Source organism: Chlamydotis macqueenii, chromosome 18 (genome assembly GCF_036417535.1).
Source record: "Chlamydotis macqueenii isolate bChlMac1 chromosome 18, bChlMac1.mat, whole genome shotgun sequence".
Lineage (NCBI taxonomy): Eukaryota > Metazoa > Chordata > Aves > Otidiformes > Otididae > Chlamydotis > Chlamydotis macqueenii.
Genome location: NC_141573.1, coordinates 3,401,253 through 3,418,039, shown reverse-complemented (window position 1 = coordinate 3,418,039; position 16,787 = coordinate 3,401,253). Strand labels below are relative to the sequence as shown.

The following is a 16,787-nucleotide window of genomic DNA, read 5'->3' as shown; positions in this document are numbered from 1 at the left end:
TTAAATAAAGGACAATAGCTTTTTCTGGGCAGTAGCAGTTGTTTTTATTGCCAACTAAAACATCTTACAAATTCATTTTCTAAAGAAATATTTTAGGTTGAGATCTTTTGTCACAGTTTTATCAAATAAATATGAAAATAGGGAGAAACTCAATGTAAGTTTTTTTCATAGCAATTATTTCTAAGTGACTTCCCATTGCCTTCTCAAAGAAGTAAATGAAAGCTTCAAAAGTTATGCAATGATCATTACTGTTATATAACTTAATTAAAATAAAGAATAAATATCTGTTCTATTTTGCTTTTAAAGCTGGACATGAAAATAAAAATAGCGGAAGGTAAATTTCATGAAGAAAAACTTAAATTACAGCAGAAGCATGATACTGATGTTCAAAAGGTAAGAAGTATATTAAAATAATAGAGAATCTGATTATAATAAATAATTAGCAGTTGTACTTAAGCTTCTTCACAATTGCAATTAATGTTACTTTAAGATTGTAGATAAAAGTTTGCATGAGCTGATAGGAATGCAGAATATTCTCTGATAACATAAACTTATGAAGGGAAAAACACTTGCAGAAAGCAGATGAGAATACAGGTGATTTGTTTGAACAAGACAACCTCTTTTACCAGCCTAACAGCTTCTGTGGGTTCACATGCTGATGAAATCAGAAACTCAGGATTTTTCTTTTAGAGAGAAAGCACTCAGATTTCAGAAAAAGGCGAACAAAAATACTTAATTAAACTTTTATGGACAAAATGCAAAAAATAACAGTAGGAAAATCGAGAAGTATATAGCATATGTTCCTATTAATACAGCAGCAGTGCTTGTTCTCTTGTCTCTGTATGACACTGTATCTTAAAGCACGGGCTGGTCAGTAAACAGTTCGTTATTTATGTTACTGCATTGTTGAAGCTGTATGTGGCTTTCAGTTCTTCACAGCAATAAAATGACACCAGATACGCTTCCTTTGGGTTAAGTTGGATTTGTCTTTGTTGAGTTGCATAACCCCACTTTTGGGAAGATTGCAAAAAGCCGTACTGTTACTTTTAATCTCTTGTTTTAAACATGTGGGGTCAAATTCTGTGGGGTCCTAGGTGCCTTCTGAAGCACTCGGATCCCAGGAGTGTAATGGGAATTAAACGCTCAGCGTTCGGATGGTGGTGACTTATCCTACTGTAAGCTTTGCATTACTGAGTACCTCTGTTTTGTTTCTTAAGACTGAGTCACAGGCTCGGAGGAAGTGGGTTGACACAACACTGTGACACATCAAAGCCTCCTGGAAGGATGTTAATATTTGGTCAGGTGCATATTTGGCTCATCTGTTCTCAAAGTCCACAAGCAGAACCAGCTAGCAAAGCTGAGAGTCTAAAGGAAACAGCTTTGTGAGAATAAGAAATAGTTTAAATGCTTTCTCATCCCTTGAGTTGTCATCCTTTTCTAACTGATGTTACAATTCCGTCTTCTGAAGTTGTTTAATAACGTTGGATATTTTAGAAAAGGTTAAATAGTGTCGTATTAATCTGTAAAGACACAAAGCATTTAATGCAGACGGAGTAATATTGTTTTAAGATGAAAGCTTCTATTTGATGAGAGATTTGGGGCACTGTTAAAAAATTTCTATGACTTTATTAAACACAAAGTTTAAATTAAAATACTATCTCAAAGTGTGCAAGTATTGAAGCATATTTTTTTTCCAAATTCAAAGCGTACAGAAATGTGAATGTAGTTACACCTTGTGTTCTTGCTCTCTTCCAACCCATCGTTTCTGGGAACACATGCAAAGAATTGCAATTGGTGAAGTACAAAACAGCGTAGTGAAGTTCACCAATGATTTAAATATTTCTTAAACCTGCTGAGAATTTTAAAGGCTTTTAAGTAGTTTTAGGCAACATAAATATGAAAAGGGAAAACTTCCTATTTGCAGTAGTAGCACCACAAAACTTCCAAACTCAACAAAAGCAACATTAGATTTGCCCAAGTTTAAAGGAAAACAAAGAGGACCCCCCGCCCCCCAAAACATGAAACTCCTTTTTAATCTACTCTACTGCCTACATTTTTCTAAATCAATCCTTTGTTTGTGACTTGGTGGTCTTAGCTGTGAAAATTACTTAGATTTAATCACTTAGTCCTGCATGACTGAAGCACTTCTTGAAGGCAGCTACTTTGACAGAGATCAGTGTATATTATTTTGTGCACCAGTTGTGGTTTTGGTTTTTTTTACTTTTGTTAAAGCATCGTCAATTTTCCCTACAGATTCTGGATAGAAAGAATGATGAAATAGAGGTGTTGAAGTCCCAGTACAAAACCAAACAAAAAGAAGCTGAGACAACCATTAGAAAACTGGAGAATAAAGGTGATTTTTGTATTCACGGTTGGTGTTTTCTGCGTGGCGGTATTGTACTACGTCCTTCTGGTGGCGATGGGCTTACACATTCCTCCTAGGAGCAGGGGTCCCTTCCCTCTTCATTTGCAGGTCTTGACCTAATGTTTTCCTTTAGATTTTGAGACACTTGTCCAGTAGTCTTTGCTGTACAGTTTCCAAAACAAATTTTCCAAAAGGCAGTGTGATCTTGTTGTATTTAATACTTGCAGGTTTTATGAGCGTCACCAAAAAAAAATTTCTTTGATGATACCAAAGCATTTCGAACACTTATTTCAAACTTCTTGGATTCTCTGGCTCAAGGTTAATTTATTTTCACATTCAGTACATTTTAATCAAACCACAATGTATTATTTATTTAGGACTATTGCAGCAAGAGATTTCAAACATGAGTAGTAGTCTTGAATTTGTCATAAGTACAAAAGTTGACCTGAGTGTAGTTTGTCAGCAATTTTTAAACGTTATTTTCTTTTAAAATTCTTTGGAGTCCATTTATGCTATGGACTAAAGCACAGTGTAGAATAATATACAAGTTTGGTAACCTACGTATAAAAAGGGGGAGAGTTCCATGCGTATTTTTTCCTGCTCCTTGGCAAATTAAATGGTGCAGTGAGGGATCTGGTGCTGCTGGTGGTGGGCTGGTGGCTGCGCTGAGCTGTGACGTGTTGTGTTTAAGTCACCTACGCTCTTGCCAGAGAGTGAAAATCATCAGTCGCTTTTGAAAAGTGAATATGCACCTGCTTTGTGTTCCACAAAATATGTCAGATTGTGAATTCTTGATGCAATCACTTGAAATTTAAGTTGGGGAACTTAATTTCCTTGTTTATCTTGGGCATTCAACCTTCACGAGAACCTTTTCTCCTAAGGAGGCATGTAAAATGCCTGTTTTCTTTAGATTGCACAGAATTTTGTTGATGTATTGCTTGAGTAAGGAAGACACACTATGAAATATTTTATAAATAAAGTAGAGAGGGCACCTTGTAATATTTTAGTGACATAGAATCTAAGTGCTAAATTCTAAAGAAGCACATGCATTAAGTATTTTTCAGAGCCAAAAAAAAACCATCAGAAAGCCAGGTTAATTGGAAAATGGATATAATCTGATTGCATCTGTTGCCAACACTGAAAAATCCCGAAGGTATCTCTTGAATGGTTGTTTATTTTCCCGTTTTTGACAGTTCAGACCCTTGTTCGTGAGTTACTGTTCATCAGAGAAGCAAAAGAGAAGCAGATTGTGGAGTTAAAGAAGATGTGTGAGCAGAGCAATGATTCTCTGAACAATGAGTGGGAGAAAAGGGTAATGAATAATACTTGCTTTCTTTGAAAGACTCCTACACTGTAGATCAGGGATAATGCGTTTGGTCTCTTAAAACAAATTTTTTTTAAAAGAAAAAATAGGAATATGTTACTTTTAGTGATATTTCCTTACACTGAATTTATTTTTTTCTGGAGTAGTCTTTTTGCTGGTGCTTGCACACCCGCACCCACCCAGCCGGTCGCTCTGCTCCACGGGTTCATCGGGCCCCCTCAGCGGGTCACTGGGTGTGCTGGGGAAATGCTTATTTCTGCTTGACCTGACGTGGAATTTTAATCTTGGTAAACCTGCTTCTACCTGCTGCCACGGTGATTCCTTTGAACTGTTATTTTTGCATTGGGTCATGAATTCTTCAACGTATTTTTATTTATTGTTAGACTCAAGACAGCAGCAAAGCAGAGGGAAAAGCGTGTTTATTGTGAGACAGCTTCACCTTTGCCCAGATTATTGTCAGTATTTGTCTTGCCTACCCCTCTCATGAGAGGGAGGGTCACAAAAAGGGCAAAACCACCTCCCTTCGTAGATGAAGTATGCTGCTTAATTTAATTTTTTTTTTTTTTTTTTGGCAGCCCTGCATCTGGAAGTGATGTTGGTTTTAATTCTTGACTTGTAAGAGATAAATCGTAAATCTTGTCCTGTATGCTTAGGACCTTGAGGCTTTGGTGTTAGGTGGGGTTTTTTGTTTTAGAGAAGCGTTATTTTCAGCCACTGGTGTTTAGAATATAAAAGTTAGTGATGACACAAATAATTCTTTTATTAGACAAGTAGATAGTCAAGGCTCGCCAGCTTCTTACAAATTGAGAGACAGATAAGCTGGCAGTGTAAGTATTTGGAGAGAGTACTAGTGTTCCTGTAACAGAAATTCATTAATTTTGTGCGAGAATCATTGGTGTTCAGTTTGAATATGGAAAAAAAAAGTAGCAGAGAGTGGCAAAAATACACACGTATTTTTTGCATTATGTATGGATTAAGTTATGGCCTCTATACATTTTTTAATTACTTGCTTATACTTCTAAATGACTCGCTTTACTCCCAAAATGCTGCTTTACAGAGTAGTCACAGTAGAGCTATTCAGTGAGACAACGCTCTGGTTTTGTTGGACAGAACTATGGCCTGTGCTTCTCAGTTATTCTGTTTATATGCTATAATGATATAATACTTATAAATGCTAGATTTAGATGCCATTTATTATTTGGTAATATTTTTGTGATGCAGCTTCACAATGCTGTGGCTGAGATGGAAAAGGAGAAGTTTAACATTCGGAAGAAGCACACGGAAGACATGCAGGAGCTGCTTGAGAACACCAATGCTCGTCTTGGCAAAATGAAGGAAGATTATCTGGAACAGATAAAGTCAACTGTAAGTTTTTTGTAACTATGTCACGACAGCAAGTGTCTCTTGTAGTATTCAAATTTCATGCATTTGTGCAAAAGTCTTCATAAATACGGTTGGGCTGAGAAATATTTGCTAGTGCGGGGCCGTGGTTCTCTATTGGGAAAGAACAGTGTCCTAGCAGCCGGTCCCACCAAGGATTTTTGCCCTGGACAAAACTGATTGAAGTACAGCCATTCGATGACTGTTACACAGATATGTATTTGTATTGAAGGACTGTTTCTAGCATTTCTCACTGGTTTGATCCAAGTTAGCAGAGCTTTTGTCTCTGTAGGCTTGTAGACTGTAAGAAAGGGTTTATATAGTACATCTGGTTTTGTAGAGACATGTGACTTCTTTTTACCCACCTCCTCTTCGAATGATCAAATGCTGCTGTTAAAGATCATATAAAAAGGATTTTAAAAATAATTAGTCTTATTCTAATTTATTGCATTTCTTTCCTAGAATAATTAGAAACATGTAAGGAGGTGTAATCTGGATTTTATGCCTGCTATGTAAACGATGTAAAAAGCAAAAAATTAACAAATATTCTCAAGAAAGTGTCCTGTACTTTTTGTCAGGGTGAGATAGGAAGAAAATTGAGTTGAGTGAAAAGACAATGTCAAACAAAATTTATTCCTTTATTAATAAATGTTGAATTTAAAAATTAGCATTCAGATCATGTCATAGGTAACAGCAAATAGAGAGAAAAATGGACACAGTCTGTCAGCAAGATTGAATTTAAGAACCATCAAAACAAGACAGATCTTGCTGAGCAGCTTCTGATTTAATAATTAAACAAGGTAGAGTTCAAGGCAAGGCTTAAGATGAAAGACTAGACTGTCACTGGAAATTAGTTTTCTTTTTTTTTTTCTCTCTTCCTCTCTTCTGATTTTTAGTTGGTTGGTGTTTTAGGGTTTTTTTTTGTTGTTGTTGTTGGCATTTCAGTGTTTCCTTGTTCAGAGTTTCATGTTGTCAAGAATGCCATTGCTTAGAACCGATAAATAGGGTTTTGTGCATTGAACAAGTATTAACTTCCTTGAGAGATGGGGAGCCAGGAAGGAATTATGGTATTTTGTGATATATTAGGTACAACTTTTTTACCTCGTGGGTTTTTTTTTTTTGGGGTTTTTTTTTTGTTTATTTGTTTGGTTTTGGGTTGTTTGTTTGTTTGTTTGTTTTAAAAAGAGGCAAAAACTGAACCCAACCACCACACCCCCCAGAATCTGTCCCCACACTCTGCAGCTGCCTTTGCATTGATGGGGAAGTTTGCTGTACTGTGTTCATGAAATATTTAAAGCCAGTTGACAAAGTTCAGGTGACCATTCTGGCTGAGTGAGGTTCTTGCATTACTCATTTAACAATTCTGTGACAGCTGGGGCACTGACTTGAAATGGCAGATGTTTGCATTTTTATTTTGCTTTAACAGAGGGTGAAAATACTGTTCCACTTCCCTCATCTTTGGACCTTTGTTAGTATAAAAATAGCTTTGATAAGTACATCCTGGAAGGACAGCTGTGTCTTATTTTTTGACTCCAGCCTCCCGAGAAGTTCTCTCATTTCCGTGCATATTAACATAAATTGAGGGAAGAATGGGAAGCAGTAGAGTAGCCTCATGCTACCTGCCTCTTCTCATTCTGCTAATTTTTAAAAATTGTTTATAGGAGGAGATGAAGTTCTGAGAAAAAGATACAACTTGTGATAGATGTTTGTAATTTATTGAAAGGAAGTCACTGTAATTAAACAGATGGTATGGAGAAGCGGATTAGGGAAAGTTTTAGCAGCAGAGTCTTGACGAGTGTGCGCTCAGTCCTGATGTGAATTTGCTGTATTCCTGTGTGCACCTTCCTTCTCTGTGTGCCTCCATTTTCCAGGAATAAAATGGAGATGATAACTTACAAGATGATTGGCGAAGTATTTATTTAACATTTGTTAATTGATCTGAAACACAACTAGACAGCAGTCACATTGTTAATGTGGCATTTGTATTATAACGTTCTTCTTATATCCTCCAAATCCGTAGCAGATATTACTGTATCTTATTGTTTACATCCTTGGAGGTGGTTTTGCCAAAGTGTGCACATAAAAGGCAGTTGTTTAAAATCTGTAATTCTTTAGCAACCTAAGTGCATTGCTCGTGTTTTAGTTTAGAAATTTGATATACATATTTTTAGGTCTGTAAAAGTACTCAGAAGAACGTTTTAGCGTGAAAGAGCTACAGATTTCACTGGATGCTGTATGGTTTAATGTTTTCTGGCTGACTTTTATAGCTGCTCATCACCATAAAGATCAGTAAAATCTTTTTATACATATAGTTTTTTTCCTCAAATACTCTTTCCCACATGTGGGTTGCACATATTGCTAGTGATAACACACTTCTTGGTTGATGGAAGGTCTAAAAATGCTTGATGTGTATTATAATCTGTTACAGTTTTTATTAGAAATATCTGTTGTCTCCCATTTTAAGATTTGTAGTTTAGAAATCAGTTGCACAGTGTTTTGCCTAGGGGAGAAGACATGTTGCTTTGAGAGGAGGGAGCATAGACATCCATATTTTGAAGATTTTTAAAATTTTTTTTATTTTTTTTAATACAACATAGAATTTACTTGATTGATGACAGCTTGGCTCTTGTAACTCTTGTGTGTCTGGACCACCAAAGAATCTTGTTGCCCTAGGCTACTGAATAACACAGGGGTATACCCTACTTTATTCTGGTGTTTTCTCAGCACTGACCTATTCTTTTAGAACCAGACGGTCAAAAAACTGGAGGCTCGTGTCCAGCAGTTGACAGTTGAGGCTGAAAATAGTAATTTACAGCGTCAGAAATTGTCTCAAGAAAAGACTGATGCAGAACAACGTTACCAGGCGGTATGCTCCGAACTTCAGGAAGTGAAAGCAAGGTAATTAAACAGCAGTTGGTGGTTCCAGCATTGAAGAATATGGAATTTCCAAAAGCAAATGTTATTAATTTTATTTCAGGAACTCAGTGAATGGTAATGGGCATTAGAAAATTGTGAGGAAAATGTATTAATTGATGTAAAACTCATTTTGGAACTGACCCAAATGACCATCATAAGGAGTATGTTATCTTTCCATTATTTGTAAGCATTTCATTCTGTTGCAATGAGCATGTGGCACGAGAGGACCTGCATGCTCTGTAGAGTTGATACTGAGCAGGTAAGATGCCAAAATATGAAAGCAATTTCCATGTTCTGTTTGCTTACTACTTGTAGGCACAGCTCACTTCAGAAAGACAAGGACCGTATTATACAGGAATATGATGGGAACATTCAGCAACTACAAAGTAAATATGATGTTGATATAAATATTATAAAGCAGGAACGTGCTCTCTCTGCAGCTAAGGTATGATTCCATGTATAACAGGCATTAAAATGTTGTTTATTTTTAAGTGGTCTCCTCAATATAAATGTAATGCTATGAATAAATCCAAGGAACTGTTCAATTCCCTAAGTTATTAATGTGCATGGGTTTAAAAAAAAAATTGTGATTTTAATTTTTCATTCCCAAATTTGACTGAAAAGTCATCTGAAGTTGACTGATAATTCTGGTGTGTGTGTGTTTATGTGTACATACAGGTGCTATTTCCATGGCCAATTCAGAGAAGGTACAATTAATATGCTGATTTTTCTGTGTGCTTCTGTAAAAATTCCAGATGCCAGAGGACCTCAGCAGTCGTAAAGACTTGATGTTTTCATAAGGCCTCTCCAATGAGGGAAAAATGCTTTTTCCAGAAATAAACTGTCTTGCAGGCCTCTTTAATATGGAGCATTATGTTAAATATTTATGTGTTTAAGAAATGATTTTCAAATTCTGCATGCATAGATTCCACTCAAAATGTGATAATTCTGGTTTGTTTCTTTATAAATATCTGTCAGATTGATATCTACCAATATGCATAGGTAGATATATAGTATATATTTAACATAATTTTCACGTTAAATGATTGGTTGGTTGGTGGTTTGTGGGTTTTTTTTTTTTAATTGGTATTTCAGAGGTGAAAAGGTTAATGTATTGAATACCATCTGCTGATCTTAGAGCAGTAGGACAAATGGGGTGTTTTGCTGTTATTTACTGGAATTTTGGGAGGTTTGGTGATACTGTACTCCATTTTATTCACAAAGTGCTTTTCTTTCTTTGAATTATTAGTACCCAACGTTTTTTTATTATTAGGGTTTTTTTTTTGTGGTTTTATTTACATTTCTAAGTTCACCAGGTGGACAGAAGTGACGTATCCAGAGTTGTAAACTCTTACAGGTTTTTTCCCAAGTTGGTATTTTTTACGAGTTCTAGGCACCTTTGAGAAATAAATTTAAATATGTAAAAGATGTGTCTGTAGAGCTAATGCCACACAAAAATTCCTTTTTCTGTTAAATCTCTACAGGCATCTGATGTGATTGAAGAGTTACAGCATACTGTGTCTCTATTAAAACAACAGTTACAAGATTCAGAGCAGCAAAGACAGCAACACCTGAAGGTGAGCCCTGAATTTCTTACTCAAGAATGAGCAGCCCCTTCTACTTTTTCCAGTCATCTGAGTGTTTAGATAGCCATACTGAAATGCACTTACATATAATATCTTTGAATGTATCTTATTTGTGAGAAATATATAAAGTTTCACAAGGTTGATTTTTAAAAAGTATGACTCAAAGAGATCACTTCATGGGTAAGAGCAGAATTTTCCCAGGAATTTTTTTACTCTGTTGTAATTCACATGCTAAACCAGTGTAAATGTGTATCAGTGGATTATAGAGAAGTGTGTCAAAGAATTACGAATATCTCTTCTTTTTGTCCTAAACTGTAAACGTTTTTTAAGTAAGTTTCAAAGTTGTTTTTATTTTTGTTGCTATTTAACAGTTCAGTTCAATATTCTATCTTCCTATAGGCATTTAAATTAATCCTTCTGTCTCAGGATAATGAGTTCCACATCTGTATCGTGTATCAATCGTCTTTGAGTTTTGGCATCTACTTTTCCTGCTATGTCTTTCATTTTACAGTTGATGTGGTACAGAATGAGATTTAAATAGCTCAGAAGAACAAGTTGGTATCTCTCTTGAATCATGAGTTTTGAGATAGTTCTGTTGTGTGTGGATATTTTTGCTGTTTGTTGAAATTTTTTGTATGTTAGAATTTTTAAATGATGATATAAAATAGATTTTTTTATTTTTTGTTTTGTTTTTATGGACTGTTCTGTATAATAGCAAATGTGCGTGTGTTTATTGATGACTTTGTAATGAAAGAAAAATGTGTTGTATCTGTTTAGAATACACATCTCTTCCTTTGCAGGATCAAGAATACAAGCTTCAACAGGACAAACTTCTCTTGGAACGTGCATATGAAAAACAGGTAATATTTTCAGGAAAATATACCATTGATTTTGTTGTATACAGAAGCTAAAGGTTTAAATTCTGAAATCTCCAAAGAAGTGAACTTTGGAATCCAAGCATTTCAGATGGGTTGGAAAAATAATTGGACAAAATCAAGGAAGATTTTAAGTACAGAGATCCTGCCTCTGATTCCACGCACCTCTTGTCAGATGACGGGGACTGGGAGAGCGTTCCAAAGAAGTGATACTGTAACCTGTCCTGTTTGCGTATGCTGCTTTTGTTGGCATCTGATGTTAACTGCTGCTAGAGAGAAGATAATGAACTCAGTTGAACTTAGCCTGACCTGTTGTCAGTGTTCGTATGTTATTCCATACTCCTCTTTCCCAGTATATCTTTATTCCATACTTTCTGTGATTTAAATATTCACTATATATTGTTAGCGCACATCGTTTTTACAGCAGAAACTTACATTAAAAAAATATAATTCTCATCAAAACCACTGCATCCTAAAGCACTTTGCAAATACTGTCTACTCTTTTAGACTTTAAACATCAATAGGTTTCAAATTAAAGTTCAGTTTTAGTGATGTGTGTTCCACTCTTGCAGTGTTGACTGAGAGTGCATTAGAAGCCGGTTTAATTGAAAGGGTGTGTTTTTCAAACATGTCATTTCCAAATGTGGCAAATTTGTAACATAAAGTAAGGAATGGTGAACAGAGCTACTTGCCGCTTGGTAACAGCATTTACAACAGGAATTGTAGTGAGTTTTTTTTTGTTTGAGTTAGTGCCTTCTGCTGACTTGAATTCAAATACTTCTTCATTCCAAGATATGTTTTGATCTAATCCTAGTCTACGTTTGTCTTTTTAGACAAGTCGTGGTTTTTATGAACATGGACCTCAAGCAAAGCCTGGGATTGGAATAATATTGCAGGTCAACATAAAAGTGTTAGCATAATTTAGATATCTTCTAGCTATTGAAGTCTAGTGGTTGTTGGTTTATTGCGATCAATCACTTCATCTAAGAGCAGATAAGTACAGATTGAGTGTGGCTGGTAGTGTTTCCAGGCACCAACTCCAAATGCCATCAGATGGCTCACAGCTACACTCTTAAGGTGTATGATTCTGGACAAGTTTTGGGGATAGTTTGGGAGAATGCTACTTAGCATGGGCTAAAAGCATGTCAGCAGTCACTCTACGCTAGCAAGCACAGATACGCAGTTGTGAAGAAAATGGACTCTATTTTTAATAGATAACTTTACAGTAGTTCACCTATTTATAATTTTTAATATAAGTATTTTTTCAAAATTAAATCTTTGAGAAAGGAGGAGAAAAGTTACATGTGAATGATCTAAGGATATAAATCCATAAAGTAGTATAGATTGGCCCATAAAATACTAAAACAAGCTTGCCTTCAAGTAAAGAAATCATGAAGTCTCTGCTGCAATCTGTTCACTTCAGAACCTACCCATTATCTCATAATCTTTATTAGTCTACAGTGGCTATTGCCTGCTAGGATATTTAAACATCAAACAAATAATAAGTAGTAACCCTAAACGTCACTGTTTGATTAAATGTGCTTATCTGCTGAATCAGGAACCAGTTAGGCTAAATGGTTTTACAAGCAAAGGAAACACCTGCTTTTTATAAATAATCTACCGCTTGTTTTCCAAACATTTGGCTAAGTGGTAGAACAGTGACAGATTATTCCTGAGAGCCATTCTCGAGCCAGCTGTTAAATACATATAATTTTACCAGGTTTGGCAATACCTTTTTTACTCTCTGATAGACAGCCCACCAGTTTGGAGGTTCTTTCAGACCAAACAAGTATTCAGAATTCCGTGCAGTAAACACCTACATGGAACTGTTTGCAGTAGCGAATCTCTGAATTTGTTTTTTTTTCATTGGACTATACTCTTATGCTTCTGACTGAGCACTTCTTGAAACATGTTTTTCTTTATTGTAGTGACTTAATAGCATGTAACATTGCACATGATTGTAGGTGAATAAAGGATTTCCTGTGCACCCCATCCGATAAAGAAAAACATGGTTAGTAGGTCATATCGCTGCGTTGTTACTTGTGCAATCCTAAAAGCAAAACAAGCTCTTGGACTTCATCTGCCTGTGGCAAAAAATATGATGAAAACCCATGGTTTGCCCTATGCTTGGGAGGTTGCCAAATTCTGAAGCTGCTTTCCTCTCTTGATCCAAAAGTACCACAGAAAAGAATTTGTCTTAAAAACGTCTCTTCCAGGTTAATGGATTTAGGAAGTGGGAGTCAGATTTTGCTCAATGTTTTTTGCAACTATATTGCTTTACAGGGAGAGAAGCAATTTCTCAGATTGATAGATGTTCCTTGTGACGTCTTGAAAGTTGCCATATTTATTCTGCATTGATTAAATACTAATAGGAATTAAAATAGCATTTCAAATTTAAATAGTAACTAAAATATACTGGGAAAATGACAAACATTTAGAGGAGAATTAGAGGGCCTCAAAGTTTTTTTGTAACCCTGAGTATCTTTAGGATATTTACGTAAGAGGTCTGTTTGTCTCACTTCTGTATACAAGCGCATGTTGTGAAATACGTGTGGAGAGATATCGCGGTTGCACGAAGGAGAATTACTGGGAAATGTACAGTTTGCTTGGGGAGGTGGAAAGGAAGAAGGATAAGCAACATGGCTGAGTGATGGAAAATGGAGAGGGGTGTGGGACCCCGTGATGTTAGACAGTCGTGGTCCTCTGCTGTGTATGGAGGTCAGGCGAGGCAGAAGATTCCTGTACTGCAAGACTATTCGCGGTGAAGACGTATCCTAGTGCTGATGTAGGTAAGGGGTGATGCGGAGGAGACAGGAAGATGGCCGAGGTGGCTTTTTCCTGTTGTGCAAGGACGTGGAGACTTTTGGGTTGTGCTCACAACAGAGGACTTATTCTGCTGGAATCGCTCTGTATTCAGAGCAGCATGTGGTCACAGCTTCTGTGGAATAGGTTTTGTTTGCTAAGATGCTCTGTCATTTTAGAGGTGTCTGTGTGCTTTTTGTGGGTTTGTTAGTTGTACACTTACACAAGAATCATAGAATGGTTTAGGTTGGAAGGGACCTTCAAAGGTCGTCTAGTCCAACCCCCCTGCAAGGAGCAGGGACATCTCCAACCAGATCAGGTTGCTCAGACCCTCGTGAATGCCATACCCCTGTGTTTTTAATGTCTGGATGCAAAATGGAAGAAAAGAAGTTGTATATAATGGTTCAACCACTCTCGTTTGATTTCCCTGGGGCAGGAGTTCATTAGTAGTAAATTACATTTCCTCAAAGTTTTACTTTTCTTAGGAGTATTTACCCTCGGCTAGTTAATGTTTGAGTATGTATTATTCTAAAGTAATGTTATTTACTATCATTATGTTTGGTATTTTTATTGTTATGAAAACTGAGAAAAAGTGGTTTGCTTTGATTGGATATTCACAAATTGGTAAGTACGAACTCTGCATCATGGAGCAATACGTGTCATTATTTTAGGCAGATTTGTATATGTTTTCCTGTATTTAAAGAAGAACCTAGTTTCTTTTTATGTAATTACTGATGTTTCTTTATTCTAGAGAATAATACTAATTTTGAGAAGAAAAATAGCTCTATTGGCTATATTCTCATACTTTGTCTCTCTGTTAATCCTTATTCTTGCATTTTACGTAATTTTAGAAATGTGTAGATGGTTGTCTATATCAGTGCAAAAGAAACATGCAAAATAAATAGTTTTTATAATTTAAAATAACTTTTTTTTTTAAGTCAGACCTCGATTTTGCTAAAATACAGTCTTTTTTTTTCCCTTGAAATGGTAGATTCATGGCATCCGGAATGATCTTGATAAAGAAAGAGGGGATGCTCAAAAGAAAATTCGCAAACTGGAAGAGACTTTGAAGTAAGTGAATATGGAATAATTGTTGAACCATCCCCGATTTTTAGTCAAATTTAATAAATAAACTGATGCTATTTCTCATCTAACTGCCTTCCTATAATTTGTCTGGGTTACTTTCCCGTTGTAAAGCTGCATCTTCAAGGTTCTAGTCAGCCATAAACATTAAAAGAGTAAAGCAAGAACCAAGCCACCTGAATTTGCTGGCTTTCAAGTGACAGGAGTAGAACAGAACTGAAGTCAGTGATGTCCGCTGGTCTCGCCATGTCAGACAAATGACATCGGCTTCTGTTTAGAATGGACACATAGTAGCCAAATAGTCCAAACGAAAGACCAGTTGCTTTGGACTATTTTAGAGGAAGGGATTAATTGGAAAGATATATTTATTTTAATTGTATTTTCACTTGATTTAGTATATGATATTTGTGCTTTATTTTTTCAAAATATCCATAAGTTACAACTTTAATGTGGATTTTTTTTTTCTATGATACCACATTTTTTTTGTGTGAATACTTGTTTTTCAAACGTAGCTGAGGTTCAGACAAATGGTCTACAGCAAACAGAAGACACTTCATTAACTAACTTGGAACAGATTTTTGCTGACCTTGTACATTAAAAAACTAATCAGGATGCAACAAGTTTGTTTTAGGAGTGGAGGAGTGGTTTACATACAGCAGATGCACGTATGACAAGATCAACTCTTGTTGTGCTGCTTCCCTTTTTGATTATGTAAAATATTATTTCCATATGTTTATCCATTTTAAATTCAAAGTTATGGAAATAATTTCTGAGGAAAACAGACTATTCTGAAACAAACCAGAAGTTATTTGCTCAAGCGACTCAGTTAAATGTTGCAATGTATCTTATCTAGGCTGATAGAGGCATTGTTAAGATTCAATAAAAGTCACAGAGCTGAAGTCTGTATTCCTTCATTTCTATAACCTCTTAGGTATTTGGCATCGATAGAGACGTCTTAAATAGCTACAGACATTAATAAAAACTCCAGCTTTTAATCTTTAAATTCTTTACACTGACTATTATTTATAATTTTAGGGAGATTGAATGTTTATCAACTAAACTTAATCTTTTGGTGTTTTAACGTCTGATTCATTGATAATGTGTTGCATTCATTATCTTCCATGCCTTTCAAATAACATGTCAGTTTGCACTTAGTTATGTTAATAAAATGAGTCTGACTTTGCAGTGCTCTGGCTGCTCAGAATGTATTCCCTGTGTGAGTGCTCTCAGAGCAGAGTAAACACGGTGGTGCTCCGCTCCAGGCAAGTCTTTGTCAAGTAGGGTGGTGTGCTGTGGGCTTTGAACTTACTTCTTAGTGAACAGCACTGTGCTGAGGAGCTCCTCATTTATTTCAGATATTCCCTAACTGTAATTACACTTAGATTTAATGTTTGAGTTAGAGTAAGGATTTGAAAGACTAAAATCTGAAGAACCCAGTTTTCTGGTGGATACTTGGGGGCCCACCAGTTAAGACTGGTGGCAGAGGCCAGTCCCAACCTTGTTCTTCGTGGGAGTGGGTTCTTCGGCCAACACTGAGGGTGGGTCAGCCTCGGATGGAGGAGCCCTAGAGATGACATGGCAGGTTGAAGGATGTCTAGGCTGTTTCCCCTGCAGCAAGTGATTAATACCTGTTCCTGATTTTCAAAGTGTCTTCTACTATAAGCTACTCTCACTCATATTGTAGGGTACTTTTCCCAGGTCGCTTCCATGTCCTATGGCACTCTGTTATGCTTTTTTTTTAATTTTATTTTTTTTTAATTCAAGATATTGAAAAGAATGTAGCATTTTCTAATATTAAATGATATCAGTCTCCTAATTTAAAGTGGAAAACATTTTAATTTTGGGGATAGCTTACTCTTTAATAATGAATCTATACTACTGTTCTTTAGGTCGTTTTACAGCAGTGATTTGGGGTTAATGTTACGAATAATAATGGAATTAGTAATGCTAATAAGTAATTATTTCGTAATTGAATAGAAATAAAAATTTGCTTTCATCCTTGGTTTTTTTTCTGGATGGAGATAGAAGTTGGCAGAATCATCAGGGCGGATTTGTGGACCTAAATATGAAAACTATTGTATTTACAGAAATAGAGTGCCCTAGTCTGAGCCCCACATATATTCTGCTGGCCAATTCCTTCAGATTTCAACTTGCTTCTGTACATATCTAATCATGGATGTGTCAGTGCACGTGCCGTAAGAACAGACCCATGTGCCCAGTGTAGAGGAACTGCTGATCCTGCAAGGCTGACTTTCTGGAAACCAAGCCATTAATTTAGTACCGGTGTTTCTGCGTAATATTAAGATTTTAAATGTATCTGATTATATACGTAAGAAAGACCTAACAAGCAGGAATATTTTTTTTTGTGTGAGAAATGGATGGCTTCATTACGGCTTTTTTTTTTTTCCAATCCTGCAAAAATTAATCCTTTTAACAATCTCTTGCTATTAATACAA

General features: G+C 36.0%; 1 protein-coding gene across 2 annotated transcripts in view; it reads left to right on the top strand.

The window, feature by feature from the left end:
• Nucleotides 1-16,787, top strand: part of CEP112 (centrosomal protein 112) — a 163,427-nt gene that overhangs the window by 31,156 nt on the left and 115,484 nt on the right. For both annotated transcript variants that reach the window (XM_086762479.1, XM_086762478.1), the window contains 9 exons: nucleotides 307-393; nucleotides 2,254-2,353; nucleotides 3,559-3,677; nucleotides 4,911-5,054; nucleotides 7,813-7,967; nucleotides 8,301-8,430; nucleotides 9,470-9,562; nucleotides 10,372-10,431; nucleotides 14,240-14,319. In XM_086762479.1, coding sequence (XP_086618605.1) covers nucleotides 307-393; nucleotides 2,254-2,353; nucleotides 3,559-3,677; nucleotides 4,911-5,054; nucleotides 7,813-7,967; nucleotides 8,301-8,430; nucleotides 9,470-9,562; nucleotides 10,372-10,431; nucleotides 14,240-14,319 — 968 coding nt within the window. The remainder of the gene's footprint in view (nucleotides 1-306; nucleotides 394-2,253; nucleotides 2,354-3,558; nucleotides 3,678-4,910; nucleotides 5,055-7,812; nucleotides 7,968-8,300; nucleotides 8,431-9,469; nucleotides 9,563-10,371; nucleotides 10,432-14,239; nucleotides 14,320-16,787) is intronic.